The sequence below is a fragment of the Xiphophorus maculatus genome, chromosome 7, assembly GCF_002775205.1.
Source record: "Xiphophorus maculatus strain JP 163 A chromosome 7, X_maculatus-5.0-male, whole genome shotgun sequence".
Lineage (NCBI taxonomy): Eukaryota > Metazoa > Chordata > Actinopteri > Cyprinodontiformes > Poeciliidae > Xiphophorus > Xiphophorus maculatus.
The window spans coordinates 13,731,429-13,745,285 of record NC_036449.1 but is presented as its reverse complement, the minus strand read 5'-3'; the positions used below and the strand labels follow the sequence as shown (position 1 = coordinate 13,745,285).

Below are 13,857 nucleotides of genomic sequence, written 5' to 3'. Positions count from 1 at the left end.
GAGAGCAAGTGAAAAATTAACAACAGCTAATTAAAAGACTAAAGGTCAGTACCAATGCCACAAGAACAGAGGAATATATTCACTCTTCCAGAGCGGCAAGAACAGCATGATATCATGATCATGTTCTTGCTGCAGTCTGAATATGAAAGGAATATGTTGCAGTGTGAGAGATTCATAAAGATGTCCTGGGACTTTTGCATTTTAGCAAGGACTTAAATTAAAAGAATTAATTTCTCTGTTGTAGTGGAGCATTTACAAGCCTCAACTTTAACACAAGAGTCTAGATAAACAAAGAACAAAACACAAGAACTAAGAAACTCAACAAAAGAAAAAAAATATGTATGAAATAGCCTGAGTGGCAATAATTGACAACTGCAAATAATTCACATACAGAAACAAGTGAGAACCAAAGACACACAAATCACAGCGAGCACAAAATTTTTATTCAGCTCTCATTGTTATATAGAACCTCATGACGAGGGCTCATGCAAGAAACAAAGTTGATTTATTTAATACCTTAAGCTTGACTGAGTTGCTGTATAGTAAACAAAATAAAAAAATATTTTATTTTAGCAGATATGAGGTGAGAGGACACATTTAATAACACAAAAATAAAAAGGAAAGCAGACACCACTCACTTTGTCAAAGTGACCACAGAGAAAACGTGTATTAATAGTTATCAATGGAGTCGTCTGCAAGACGTAGAGGCGAACCGGTCTACAGTGTCATACTCACTGATGCAAAGGCTCTTTCTCCACCAGCAAACCTTCTGTTCTGTTTAAAGGAATTTCATCTGCTGACCTGAGTGTGGACATATGGGTGAAGCTCTTCAGGAAGACAAGATGGAGTCAAGTTACAAAGGGACTTAAAAGCAAATAAGAGGATCTTAAATTTAACCCAGAAGCCAACTGGAAGCCAATGAAGTCAGACTTAAATCAGAAACATGTGCTCTTGCTGTCTTGTAACAGTGAGGCCGCAGTGTTTTGAAGCAGCTGTAAGTGAGTATTGGCAGCGAAGGAAAGAGCAAAAAGAAGACAATAATTAGACTGAGATGTGATAGCAGACAGGATTACTGTCTCCAGACTGCTGCAAGATAAAAATAGATTTAATGTTTGCTAAACACCTCAACTTGTAAAATGAAAACAAAAATTCACAACTGAGTTCACAGCTGATCATTTGCAGGACAGAGTCCAATTTTATCAAGATATTAACATTTAGCCAGCAGAGTTTATTCATTAAGACAAAAAGGGAGTACTTGGGGTCCCATTGATGCTATTTGGCCCAAGTAGAGTTACCTCAGTCTGATTCTCTTTGAAAAGAAAAAAACATATTGTCAACAAGTCAGTCAGTGAAGGCATGTCTCAACAATGTTTTACACTTTTCTAAGGGAAATAGACATGACATTAATATGCATAGAGATGATAAGAGATGTTTGTTAGTTAGTTTTCTCAAAAGCTCATAATGGTTGCAGATAAATAGGTGCGAAAAATGGAGCCCTGTGGTACACCCATGAGCAGCACAGCAGAGACTTGTGTTAAAACCACAGAAACTGACACAGTTTGTCAGAAACTGATGAGATGCACACCGACTGCTTCAGGCTCGAGTTGAGGAAGTCATGATCGACAGAACACAAGGCTGCTGGAAAATCCAATAAAACTGAGTGTAGTGTCACCAGGGTCAGAAACTAAAAGAATTTCATTTAAAAAAAAATCTCTCAGTACAGTACATTCTGTGCTATAGAGGGATTTAACTCCACACAGAAATTTATCTTGAATTTCCTGCTCCTCCATGCTCCTGACTTACCTTAGAAAGACAAAGGAAACTTGGACACAGGCATAAAAATTCTACAATACCTTTCAGTTTCATCCAGGTGTTTCTCAGCAAAGGTTTCAGAGTAACATGTTTAGAGTGTTGTGGCACCATGCTAGAAGTTATGCAGCTGCTGATGATACTGAGAACCAGGGGACCAATAATAAGTTCAATAAAGGTAAATATGACAGAGACCACCACTCAGACATAATATTCCTTCTGTCCCTTTAAACAGTTCAAATCATATGCTGTGTAGTCTCAGGACCTCCCAACGTCTTCTGCAGAGTCTTCCTCTTTGACATCGGCTCTGTTTGGGTTTTGAAGGCTCTGTGTTTTTATTTCAAGGGTTCTGGTATCTTGTGGGTTTCAAAACCATGTCAAGCTTGCCATGATGTCTCAGACAGAAGGCCTTTTCAGTCACCTTAAAGAAGAAAAACATCTGTTGAATTGAACTGGTGTGTGTTTAAGATAAGTATGACATGAATAATAGTAAAAAGGAAGTGATTTCTGAAACTGCTTTAAATACATCTGTCTTAACACTTCACTGAGACACGTATTGTTTTCCTTTAAAAAGGCTGTGTACATATTCAGTCCAAAATCATCTGATAATTCATTTCCATACAGTTCAGTGTGCTCACTATTTGATCAGTAATTTCTTTCTTTCTTTTTGTTTGTTCAATTGTTTTTTACGGTTTAGTGAAGTAGCTTCTTTAATATTAGTAGGTAAACTGGTCTAAAAGTTTGGGGAATAAACAAAACAAAACAAATTCCTACAGTTGTGAAACTAACAGGACCTCGGTGCAGCCTGGGTCTTGACTGATTTCATACACTTATTTATCCACTTTAATTTATCTTTCACTGCTAAAATACAACATACTCACTTCCTATAAATACCCTATTAAAAGCGTGTTCATAATAACTGAACTGTTTCTTTAATTCATTAAGTCATATTTTGCTGGAAACTCACACACACGCCCTCTACTGGACAAATAAATACAAAGTTGATCCAGAACTAATTAACTCAAGCTCAGTGTTTCTTAATCCTGGTTGTCAGGGAAACCGGGCCCTGCATATTTAGATGTTTCTCTGCTCCAGTTCACCTGATTCAAATGTTGGCATTATCTCCTGCGTGTCATCAAGTACTGTAAAAATATGTCAATTGGCCATTTATTCATTTAGATCAGGTGTGTGGCAGAAGGGAAACACTTAAGAAATTCAGGGTGGTGGCTAATGAAGACAAGCATTGAGGGCCATGACAGTACATGTATATAATCTACAGTCTTTAAAATAATCTCACCTTTAGTCTAATAAATAATCAAGGTCAATAACCTGTTGTTCTAAAACAAAATGTTTGCTTCTAGGTGCTGACAGCGCTTCCACTGAATCTTTTTTATGAACTAAGAATCCCAAAGTTTTATTTATCCAAACAGCTTTTGCAAACCAAGACAAGCAGAACCTCCTTGTCTATGTGACAGTGTCTCTGATCTGTTTGTTTATCCTTCTGATGGACATTCAGCTGGAGGACAGTGCAGAGATGCACAAACTTCTCATGTTACAGTCTGTGAAAATGAGGTTTCATCATTTCATGCCATCTCAAATCACATTTTGTCTCAAGCAGAAGATCCTGATAAACCACAGAAACTGTGACCATCTGCATAGAGTTATGTTATGTTCTGCTACATTAAATGTTTTGACAGAGTAAGAAATAATTTACTCTACAAATGATCCATTCTCATTAATCCATGTCTTTCATGCATATTGTGTTCCGTTTTGAGCAGTTTAACCCTTTATTTATTTATTGGTTCTGTGTCAATTCCGTGTTTAAGCATAAAATGATGGAAACTCACACACGCCCTCTGCTGGAAAGAAATAAGATAAAATTCCACTTGACTTGACAGGTTTGAAACTAAAATGAAATGAGTCAGTTTGAACTGAATTTATCTATATTAAAATAAGCATTTTATGAAGATGCATTGAAACCTTTTTCAGGACATAAAGGGACATGAAGCATTCCATTATTGAATACACGACAAATTATAACATAAAAATACTTTTAGAGGAAACATCATAAATCACTTCAGTTGCAAACAGAGGTTATATGTTACAGTTACATCAGACTGCATGTTTGAATTTCCAGTTTTAAGAATAAAAAATGTAACATCTTTTAAACTGGATCTTCTTTTTGATGAACTCTCCAAACCAAGAAGTCAGCTATATTATAACTATATATTTAGGTCAGTCAATTCCTCAGTGGTGTGATGTACCCATTGTTCCTCTGGTCATCAGTCCTGCCTCCACGTCCTGCTTGTCAGTTCTCCTCCATATTGCTGTAGTTTGGAATGGTGAAGGAACTGCCTACAAGGATTGAAGGCAGGAAAAGCACCAAGATTGGGAAAGAAACGAAAGCAGTTTCAAAAAATAAAGCACTTTGCTGGATTAAAAAACAAACTGCATGATAAAGTTTCTCTGACCTTTACTCCATCCACAATGTTGTATTGAACCCAAGTAAGTGTTCTGCTGTCCTGGGTTTGGTTTCCAGATACGTTCCTCCTGCTAACATTAAACAATAATCAAAGAGTTGCACCACAAAACATCAACTTGATGTTTTTTTCTCAGTGTTGTTCACAACATCTGTAAAACACTTTGCTTTTCTGATGAGGAAATATTCACAGTAAGTGATCACGCTTCCCACAGAACCAAAAAATTAATTTCTCTGGCTTCAATTATTAAAAGTTTTAAGGTAACAGTTATTTTAAAAAAATTAATAAGCACAAGTCAGTAAAAGTCCACAAGTTGTCATGTAATGGTGGTGTTGAGGTGGTGAGGCAGACGCAGATGACCCAGGTGAGATGATAGATAGTGGTTTTAATAATAAATACACATCAAAACAGTCCAAAAACACAGGCAGCACGACTGAGCGGAAGCCAGGGCTCAACGCCGGTAGCAACTGGTTTTACCAATGGACACACGAAGGACTCAGAGCACATTAGACAAGGACCTGACCAAGACACAGACACACAGGTGACACTAAATACACAGGAGGTAATCAGGGAATGAGAAACACCTGGGAGTAATCAAAGGGAGACAGGACAACACGGAGACACAGATACACAGGAAACTCAAAATAAACACACAGAAAAACATGGAACATGACACAAGTAGCTTAGAGATTTCACTGACCTGCAGAGGCAGAGAGCTGTAGTCATGAAACATAAAAATAATCCAATGGCAAATGGAAATATAAATGTAATATACTGTGATGGACCTTTTGGTGAAAAAAAAAAAGGATTATTAACCAAAGATTAAAGTTTAAACTTCACAGTATATGTTTTGCAGACGTATTCATTACATACCGTTTTGATTTTCAAGAACTGTTACAGACCATGTCATGGAGTAAAAGCCATTTATCTCAGTTATATGACAAGAATAAAGTCCTGCATCATCATGCTGAGCATTATCAATACTGAGCGTAGAAGGTATGTTTATGTCTATTCTCAGTCTGTGAGAGGAGAAATTTGAAAAAGTTCGATTACTGTAGGAGTATGCAAAATACCATCTGTCTTTAGTCCATTTGATCATTGTTGTATTTTCGTTAGATATATTGCAAGTGAGCATGACTGAGCTTCCTCTGGACACCAACACGTCATAGTGGTGTGCTGTAGGAGACAATGAAATTGAAAAAAAAACCTAATAAATACAGTATAACTAAAATCTTTTAAAAAATAAAAATAAAAAAAACATAAAATAAATAAATGAATAAATCTTTATAAACAGAAATTCGCTCTTTACCTGTTGAGACACTCCAGATATTTACCAGCTGGATAAAGAGCAAAGCTTCTTGCTTCAAGAGGAGCATGATGTCCATCTACTTATGAGGAGTCAGATATTCTGTTATCTGATGCTGCTGTGAAGGAGTGCAGAAAAGGAAATGGCTGTTTCCGTTTCTTTGAAAAAAAAAAGTAAGGTAAGGTACAGCTCAAATGTTTATCAGAAACTAACTTCAGAGTAGAAAAGCTAAACAAACTTTGATCCATTTTGTTAATGAAGAGCTTTAACTCAAAACAGAAAAATAAACTATTTCTGTTTTTTGTAATTCTGCCAACGTATAAATATTAGACACAAGTCAAATATTGTGTCTAATAATATTGTGTCTAATAAGTTTTAAAGGTCACTCTATGCCTTTAAAACAAACTTGTTGGTATGTTATTGCAAAACCTCCCTGGTTTTGCTATAGATTTTGTAATAATGCACATGTTTTTAGACAATGGGCTGAAGCCAAAGAATGCAGAGTAGCCAAACATTCAAAGGAAGAAACTCGTGCAACCCCTCTCTGTTCTAAGGCTATACATTTATTTATCTAATTTAATATTTTACTCTTAAAAATGCTGAGTACACATAGCCAATAAGCTCATGTCCTTTGTTTCTTTTATTGATTTTTCACAGCACAATCATACTTGAAATCCACTGTGCTAAATCTAAACAAACCTTTTACTGCAGTTTGACACTCAGGTGAAGTCACATAAATCAGGATATTTTATTTCAGTTAATAGGCCCATTTTAAGTAACGCCAGACAGTTTATCAAAGAAAAATGTCCCATTGATTAGACATGTATTAATGCATGTGTAGTAGTATAGGTTAAGATTGGAATAATATTAAAGAAGTAAATAGAAAGCACATCCACACATATCTAGTTTAATAAACTTCAAATTAGCCTCTGACATCTTGTCAGAATTTTAAAGTGTAACATATATGTGTTTATTCTCAGCTGAAAGCTAAAAGACATTACTAGCAGACAGCTGTTTTGAGGCCACATAAAAGTAGTTGAAGGATAAAAAAAATCTAAATAAATGGCATCTTTATAAACTGATTGCTATGGTTTATTTTTTTTACCTATATGCTGAGAAAACTGGAATAAAGCAAGGGAGGTTCAAAATAGATATATTTCCAGGATTAACAGTGAATGTGCAGCAGCTTGATGGTTCTTATTCCACATGGGGAAGATAGACTGGACAGGACAGGAATCCTGTTATTGAGGGTAAGTATTGCAATGAGGAAACATCACAGGTCAATGTGGTACCAGTAGATCCTACTGGAACAAGTTATGGGCCTAGATAACGCACCGCAGGGTGCTGGAGAGCAGAAAGATGTCTGTGATGAATGTGACCTGAGTAATGGAGTTATGTAGCAAGAGAGTCACTCTTTACTCTTTATTACTTTGGCAGAGTTCAGAAATTACCAATCTAATCAGAGATATAGAAATAAATTCTGTCTCTGTTTTATAGAAATTGAATTTCTCATGATCAAGTGCCTGGTTTTCCATCATTACATTTTCTCTTCTCGGTCGGATTTGGGGCGATTGGTGAACACTTCGTGATGGAATCAGTTTCAGAGCCTGAGATAAACTGGAGGCCCAGCGGTTAGTTTTAATGCTATGTAAAAAAAAAATACACATTTTCCAAACTTACAAATGAAACTTTAGTTGCCCAAGAAGCTTATCAAGTTTAATTTTATGGGGTGTTTTGATTGCATGGCAACAACCAGAAATGTCTCTTCAGTTGTACTTAACTGTGAAGTCCTTAAGAAGGAACTAGATGCATCTGATAACAAAGACCAACTAAAACCTGTTTTTCGTGACCTCAGTACCTCCACATCTGACTGTTCACTTTGTCACTAATGTCAATGGGAAATATTCATGTTTCATTTTTTCCTCTCCGACACATTTTTCTCACTTTACATCTGCCTCCCTCCACACATATTTTGTTATCTTAAAAAACATGAACGTCTTTGCATTTTTTATAACACAGCAGTGTCTTTGTGATTACATATTGATAATAACACTGATCAGTTTACTGTCTGTCACTACCTTATCAGAGGAGTAGATGCATCTTCATCTTACCACGGACCAGAAAATCATGTTTGGCAACCTGGCATCCGGTTTAGAAAATAGACTCAGCGTAACAATAATGTTTGCAAATGAGAGAATGTGGAAAAAACTCGACACAATTTTTATTCCCCTACGGGAAGCTAAGAAGGACGACACCTGCCCTCTACTGGGCATAAGTTGCACTATAATGCATTTAAGCAGTAAAATCAATAAAAATGAACAAGAATTAATAACAGATTGCTTCTCTTATACAGTTGAACTTCCCTATAAAGTACATCGTGGTTACAAATATTTTGCATATTACAGACAATGTGTAAAGACATATATGTTGTTGATTTGTGACTTCCTTTTATTGACATGTCAAACATCTCCTTAGTTAAATAATCACAATAATAATGTCCTTCAAACTGGGTCTATTTCTTCAAGTAAATAAAAGAGGTCTGAGCTCAGGCTTGACCATAAACAGAATTCAGTTTTTCCAGGTAGTCTTTTCTGTGCTTTTTGCTCCTCCACTGACCTGTGCCTTGCAGCTGATTCTGGACTCCCTGCAGCAAAAAGACAGAGTGGCAGTTAGAGGTCAGAGGAGCCAAACAGCAGAAACACGCAGAAAGCAGAAGAACAAGTAATCACGCTGTTTATTAGGCAAGAATAAAAGCACTGATGAAATATGACTAGGCCAGGGGTCAGAGATGACTATAGAAAAACATGATGATTTTCTGATGAGCTGTTTGCTTGTTTGGAGAAGTAGCCACACTCATCTCTGTAGCTCTGTCAGTTATAAGTACAAGCAGACAAAAATAAAGAAGGAAGTGAGGCTAGTAGCTTCAAATACACTTTAGTGTCTAAGTCAGGAAGGCAGAAATAAAAGTATGCAAATCACATAAAATGTTTTGACCTGTCCTCCCGATTGAAGCTGAGACTGGTGTTGGACTGATTTCTGTCTTTCTTTTCTGGTGTCACATTTTCTACAGAGATAAGACAATAACCATTAATCTTCGTGGTACTACTTTGTAAAAGAAACTAACTAGGTCAGGTAACATGTTGCACAAAAAGGCTATTTTGAAATTGCTGACATTCCCATAGTAAGACGTTATTGAAAATACATGTAAAAAGTCACAAATGGCACCAAAAAAATCCCCAAAAACATTGTTGTTCTGAGTATTCTGTTTAATCTGTTTTAAAATTGATGTAATTGACACAATATAAAATTGAGTGGAGGTTTTGACATGTAAAAAAAAGATGCCTAAAATTAAGTACAAAATAATAAATATGAGCAAAAACATTTTCCAAATCTGAGTTTTCCACAACATACAACTTTTGAAACCTACATGTATCAGTGCAAAGTGTTACAGTGACCATATTTGCTATTCCCTCTAATGTCAGGATTGTTTTGAGTTGTTTTGGAGATTTGTTGTTAGATTCTCTTATCTCCCTATTTTATCCTGCTGACTTTTTGGTCTGGATTCCTGTTTTTGTTTGGCTCTGGTTCCCTGTGGGTTTTTTGTAATTTTCTTTTCATAATTCTTTTACTAAACATTCTTCACCTAAAAGCAGCCTCTGTCTCTCCTCTGCATTTGGGTCCACCATCAAACCTAAATCATGACATGTACCTTTATTTGATCTTCAAAAGGAACATCAGGCTCAGAAGATAGAAAATAACAGAACAATAACATTTGTTAACAAGCCAGAAGTCTCATCAGACATTTGTGTCTGAAGCATTTTTAATTAGCTTTCTGATTCTTGTTTGTCATGTTCAAAGCACATAAAATAACCTTTACTGAAGTATTCAAGATATTTTTCACTGAACCCAGACTTCTGTATTAGTTTTTTATTGGTCTGGTGTAATTCTCTAATCTTAAATACATTAATTCTGGTGTTAGATATTACCATGGAGCAACTGTATAATTTCTAGTGCTGGACAAGAAATTATTTTTAGTAAGCTCAGTAAAAATAATTAAATTTGATTCTGATTTTGAAAAGTACCGTACAAGATGCAGATTCTTGTAAGGTACAAAAACTTGTACAAAAATCAAAGCTGTTTTTTGTGGTGAATATAGTTAAAATATATTCTGTGTTTTAAAAAGCTTTCAAGAAATATGAGGCAACGTTTTTACAGTTAGCCACAAACAAATCTTAAACATAAAATAATTTCAGTTTCTTGTGCAACATACACTCTACACGTTTATATGAATTAATCAAAAGCTTTGGAAAATGAAAGAAAATGTATTGTTAATAGATAATTGAACAAAGTATTTTTTTAAAAAAGATATTTATATTTGGTATATTTTCAATATATTTCCCATGCAATGAGAATAATATGAAAAATAATAAGAATCCAAGATGTTCTGAATGAGATGTCACAAAATATACAAAACAGAAAAGGAGAGAAATCTATGTTAAAATATTTTCTCAGTGTTTTTTCTGGCAGTCCTTGTTCCATTATTATCATGTTGAACATTGTAGTGCCTTCATGATCACATTATTGCGCCTTATGTCAATGCATTTTTTAGGCGTCATTTGCTTCAAAAGAAGAAACCCACCAACAACATAATTTTCAAAAATGGGAGATTTGATTTTGCTGGTGGCCGGTTTCTGATGTGTCTTTGTAAAAAGAAAAATAAATAAAAATAAAAAGTCCAATAATTTTAACAGCGCCCCAAGCCAAACTATCGGGTAAACAACCAGGAGGGATCAAAAGAGATTAGATTATTTACAACATAATATACTGATCATGATCATTATAGTGACATCAGCTGGGCCAGTAATGTTTGTAGCTCTTTAGGAGAACAAAAGAAAGTGAAATTTGTATGCTTGTTGCAAATCTAGAATTAAATATCACTCACCTGCAGAGGCAGACAGTTAATGCTGAACAAAATAAAATCAATCCAAAGGCAGATGGTAAAATGAATATAATATACTGTGATGAACTGGTTCCTAAAAAAAGAATATCAACATGGCACACAGATTATTTTTTAAATGTTACAGTGTGTGTTACAGAAAGGGTCAGTAAATGCTTACATACCGTTTTGATTTCCAAGAACTGTTACGGTCCATGTCATGTAGTTAAAGCCTTTATTCCCATTTATATTACAAGAATAAAGTCCTGCATCATCATTATGCTGAGCATTATCAATACTGAGCGTAGAAGGTATGTTTGTGTCTATTCTCAGTCTGTCAGAGGAGAAATTTGAAAAAGTTTGATTACTGTAGGAGGAGTATACAAAATACCAGCTGTCTTTGGTCCATTTGATCATTGTTGCATTTTCTTCAGATATATTGCAAGTGAGCATGACTGAGCTTCCTCTGGACACCGACACGTCATAGTGGTCTGCTATAGCAGTGACTGACATTGAAGGAAAAAAAAAAATTAACAGGACATCCTAATTTAAGAATCTTGCATAACAAATATAAATTGTCTCTATACCTGCAAATACATCGGTTGTCTGTAACAGCTGAATGAAGAGCAGAGCAGCTTGCTTCACGCTGAACATGATGACCATCAGACATTGAGAGACTAGCTGGAACATTACTGTCTGCCTTAAATGTTGTTGCGGAGGAGGTGCTAAAGAAAGGAAGTGGTTAGTTGCTGTTTGGCTGAGCTTAACTCAAAGCTGCATGTATAACCTTGTTAGGGTTGAGGTAAAGTCAGGCTTGAGTCATGTGCACAGTTCTTGAATTTAGAATCCTTTAGATTTTGTTTTGTTTTGTTTTTTTTTTGCTAAACAAAACTGGAGTTAATTGTTCAGAAAGATTATTTTTAGGCATAAAAATAAAATTCACATGCAGAGTAACCACATAGTTAGAGTCTAGGCTCAAAAACCTGTGGGAGACATCAGAGCTGCTTGGTTTAATTTGAATTGTATTACATCACGTTACAACCACTATAAGCAGGTGATGGTAGAGATTTTAAGAGCCTGATTCAAATGATTAGCAGTGCTTGTTTTCTGGTCCAACTTAGCTTTTTCTTTTAGATAACTTTGAAAACCTGCACTTCTGTTGCATTTTGTGTCCTAGAGGTGAGACTTTAAAAGTTATGACTGTTTCAGTTCCTAATACCTAAATTAGAAAACTTCTTTAGAAGATCTGAGTTTCTTCTCTAACGCCTTTCTGTCACATAAGTTATGGTTAGACTTCCCGTGAGAAATGGTAAACTGTGGTACCTGGTGAAACAACATGAAGTAACGAGTGTAAACCATGACATGTGGGGTATGTATTTCTGCATAGGTTTGCAGGTGTAAGTTGCGTGAAAGATGGTTTATGTTGCAGTCATTGAAATGGTTTGGCCAAGTGTTGTGGTGTAAGACTTTGTATCTTCATTTTGTTCCTCAAATGGTTACTAGTGAGAATGTAAAGCACTCCGTGTCCATATACTGTAGAGTACTGGGGGAGTTGTTTGAGCATCAATCATCAAGTGTGACTTCTCACATGGCAAAACCCCCACAAAATCACCTTATGTATCAAGCAACTAAATAAGAGTGAAGGAAGGGGAAATAATCCTTTGATTCACTCAAAGATCAGCATGCTTGATGACAAAGTCGCATTTTATGATGGAGCATTCTCTGTTTTGGTAAACTTGACGTCCAGGCTTGCAGGGATTTATTAAAAGACAAATAATTGATGGTAAATTTGTGCAAATTTAGATATTATACAGTTATCTGCCCAGTTTCATTAGATCCCCTTTAGACGTTGCTGGCATAAAAAAAGGCAGCCTTGTTAAGTAACGGACCACACAAGTTGTGCTCATGATGAGTGTTTGGTCACATTTTGTTCTCTTTCATTGACTTCTGGTTTTGGTTACCAGTTTTATAGAATCCATTACACAAGGAGAACTGTTCATTTCATTCCTTGATGATTTGATAAAATTGCTGACATACAAAGACATAAACAAACAGTGTTGTCGCCGAGTTAAATAAGCATTTGTTCCCTTACCAAAGTAGACATTAGGTGGATAACTCTTTATTGGAAAGCACAAGTAGTAAGAAACTATCTCTAGTTGCTAACTAGGACAGATTTAGCCCCCCTCCTTTAACTTTAAATCCTTTATGTTTCTTGACAGTCACTGAATAAGTCAAAGTTTTTACAGCATCCATAAATTTTCTGTGGGATTGATGTCTACAAAAATGCCAGGACCTTTGTATAAGTCTTCTTCAGCCAGTCTATTGCCTTAACAGCATGTTTTGAATTATTCTCCAAGATGTTTCAATAAGGACCAAGTATGTCCTATTTTCTTACAGCTGAAACTGTTCCACATCATAATGTCTAATCTCAGCTTGTATGCAACATTTCAACTTTCTCTAAACATGACAGGCTGAAGTCAAGCCAAAGAGGACAATCATCTGACCACAATAGTTTAATCTCTGAATCATTTGATGTTCACTGGCACACTTTATAATAGGCAGGAGGGACAAACAAACACGCAGATGGAAACATTTTCAAATTGTTTTTCTCTTTCGATCTGTTGACTGAAGAGATGAAGTGATTGCACCAACAACTGATCTTCTTTATGATATTTTCACATATTTTGCTACTTTTAAATTGGTTTGACAAGACTTCATGCTAAAAATTTAATAGCACTGATGGCCAAAATACGTACATCTTTGTGTAAATCCAGCAGAAGATGACAGAATGGGTTCCCACATGTTTTCATCCTGCATGGACTCATTATGACCAGCCTGGGGATGCCCATCTGGGTAAATTTGCACCTGGTGTTTTGGGGGTGAATCAGGGATTTGGTTAATCATTGTTGTATGAGTAAGTTGTTTTCCTTTTTGACAGATGACTGGTATGCGCCTGAGTAATGTGTATTTCAGGCATTCCACATGGAGAAACTGGTTGCCTATGTGTCAAGAGAGAGTTTTTCTGTACAAAGAGTATTTACATCAAACACAGATAGCCCAATCAAATACAAAATGCAGGGAAAAACATTATCCAAACCAACATGTTCATTTGTGATGACAAATATTAAATCCTTAAAGGTGCAGGGGGTAACTTACATTTAAAAAAAGTATGTTTTTTATTTATTTTTTTTTACATTTGTCATGACAGTGTCAAATGAGACACGTAATCTGTGAAAAAAATGCCTTCTCCCTGTGGTCCTGCTGCCATTTCCACAAAGGAGAAGTGGCTTGGCACTGTCAGTCATGCTCATATACACGCTGCTCAC

The 13,857-nt window shown here is 35.8% G+C and overlaps 2 protein-coding genes across 5 annotated transcripts; both read right to left on the bottom strand.

The window, feature by feature from the left end:
• Window positions 1-1,539: 1,539 nt before the first annotated feature.
• On the bottom strand, window positions 1,540-5,820 carry LOC111609368 (zwei Ig domain protein zig-1-like). Of its 3 annotated transcripts, XM_023337509.1 has the most exons (6): window positions 5,599-5,820; window positions 5,163-5,465; window positions 4,990-5,074; window positions 4,281-4,362; window positions 4,074-4,164; window positions 1,540-2,230 (listed from the first exon to the last, which is right to left on the bottom strand). In XM_023337509.1, the coding sequence occupies exons 1-6, from the start codon at window positions 5,672-5,674 to the stop codon at window positions 2,223-2,225; spliced, it is 645 nt and encodes a 214-aa protein (XP_023193277.1). In that variant the 5' UTR covers window positions 5,675-5,820; the 3' UTR covers window positions 1,540-2,222. The 3 variants fall into 3 exon arrangements, with proteins under 3 accessions (XP_023193277.1, XP_023193275.1, XP_023193276.1); XM_023337507.1 differs by lacking the exon at window positions 1,540-2,230 and having other exon boundaries at window positions 3,813-4,164; XM_023337508.1 differs by lacking the exon at window positions 1,540-2,230 and having other exon boundaries at window positions 3,813-4,164; window positions 4,281-4,359.
• A 2,200-nt stretch (window positions 5,821-8,020) lies between these two features.
• Window positions 8,021-11,220, bottom strand: LOC111609234. 2 transcript variants are annotated; one of them, XM_023336474.1, is made up of 5 exons: window positions 11,119-11,220; window positions 10,717-11,037; window positions 10,538-10,628; window positions 8,590-8,659; window positions 8,021-8,239 (listed from the first exon to the last, which is right to left on the bottom strand). In XM_023336474.1, exons 1-5 carry the CDS (start codon window positions 11,192-11,194, stop codon window positions 8,141-8,143), a joined length of 657 nt encoding a protein of 218 aa, XP_023192242.1. In that variant the 5' UTR covers window positions 11,195-11,220; the 3' UTR covers window positions 8,021-8,140. The 2 variants fall into 2 exon arrangements, with proteins under 2 accessions (XP_023192242.1, XP_023192244.1); XM_023336476.1 differs by lacking the exon at window positions 8,590-8,659.
• Window positions 11,221-13,857: the final 2,637 nt, after the last annotated feature.

Excerpts from the sequence above, each read along its gene's own strand:
- LOC111609368 (XM_023337507.1), bottom strand. The coding sequence starts at position 5,674 with ATGGACATCATGCTCCTCTTGAAGCAAGAAGCTTTGCTCTTTATCCAG. Across the intron at positions 5,466-5,598 it reads TATCTGGAGTGTCTCAACAG|CACACCACTATGACGTGTTG; the intron begins GTAAAGAGCGAA and ends TGTCTCCTACAG. Across the intron at positions 4,363-4,989 it reads ACAGCTCTCTGCCTCTGCAG|CAGGAGGAACGTATCTGGAA; the intron begins GTCAGTGAAATC and ends GTTTAATGTTAG.
- LOC111609234 (XM_023336474.1), bottom strand. The coding sequence starts at position 11,194 with ATGGTCATCATGTTCAGCGTGAAGCAAGCTGCTCTGCTCTTCATTCAG. Across the intron at positions 8,660-10,537 it reads TTAACTGTCTGCCTCTGCAG|AAAATGTGACACCAGAAAAG; the intron begins GTGAGTGATATT and ends TTATCTCTGTAG. Across the intron at positions 8,240-8,589 it reads AGCTTCAATCGGGAGGACAG|GGAGTCCAGAATCAGCTGCA; the intron begins GTCAAAACATTT and ends TTTTTGCTGCAG.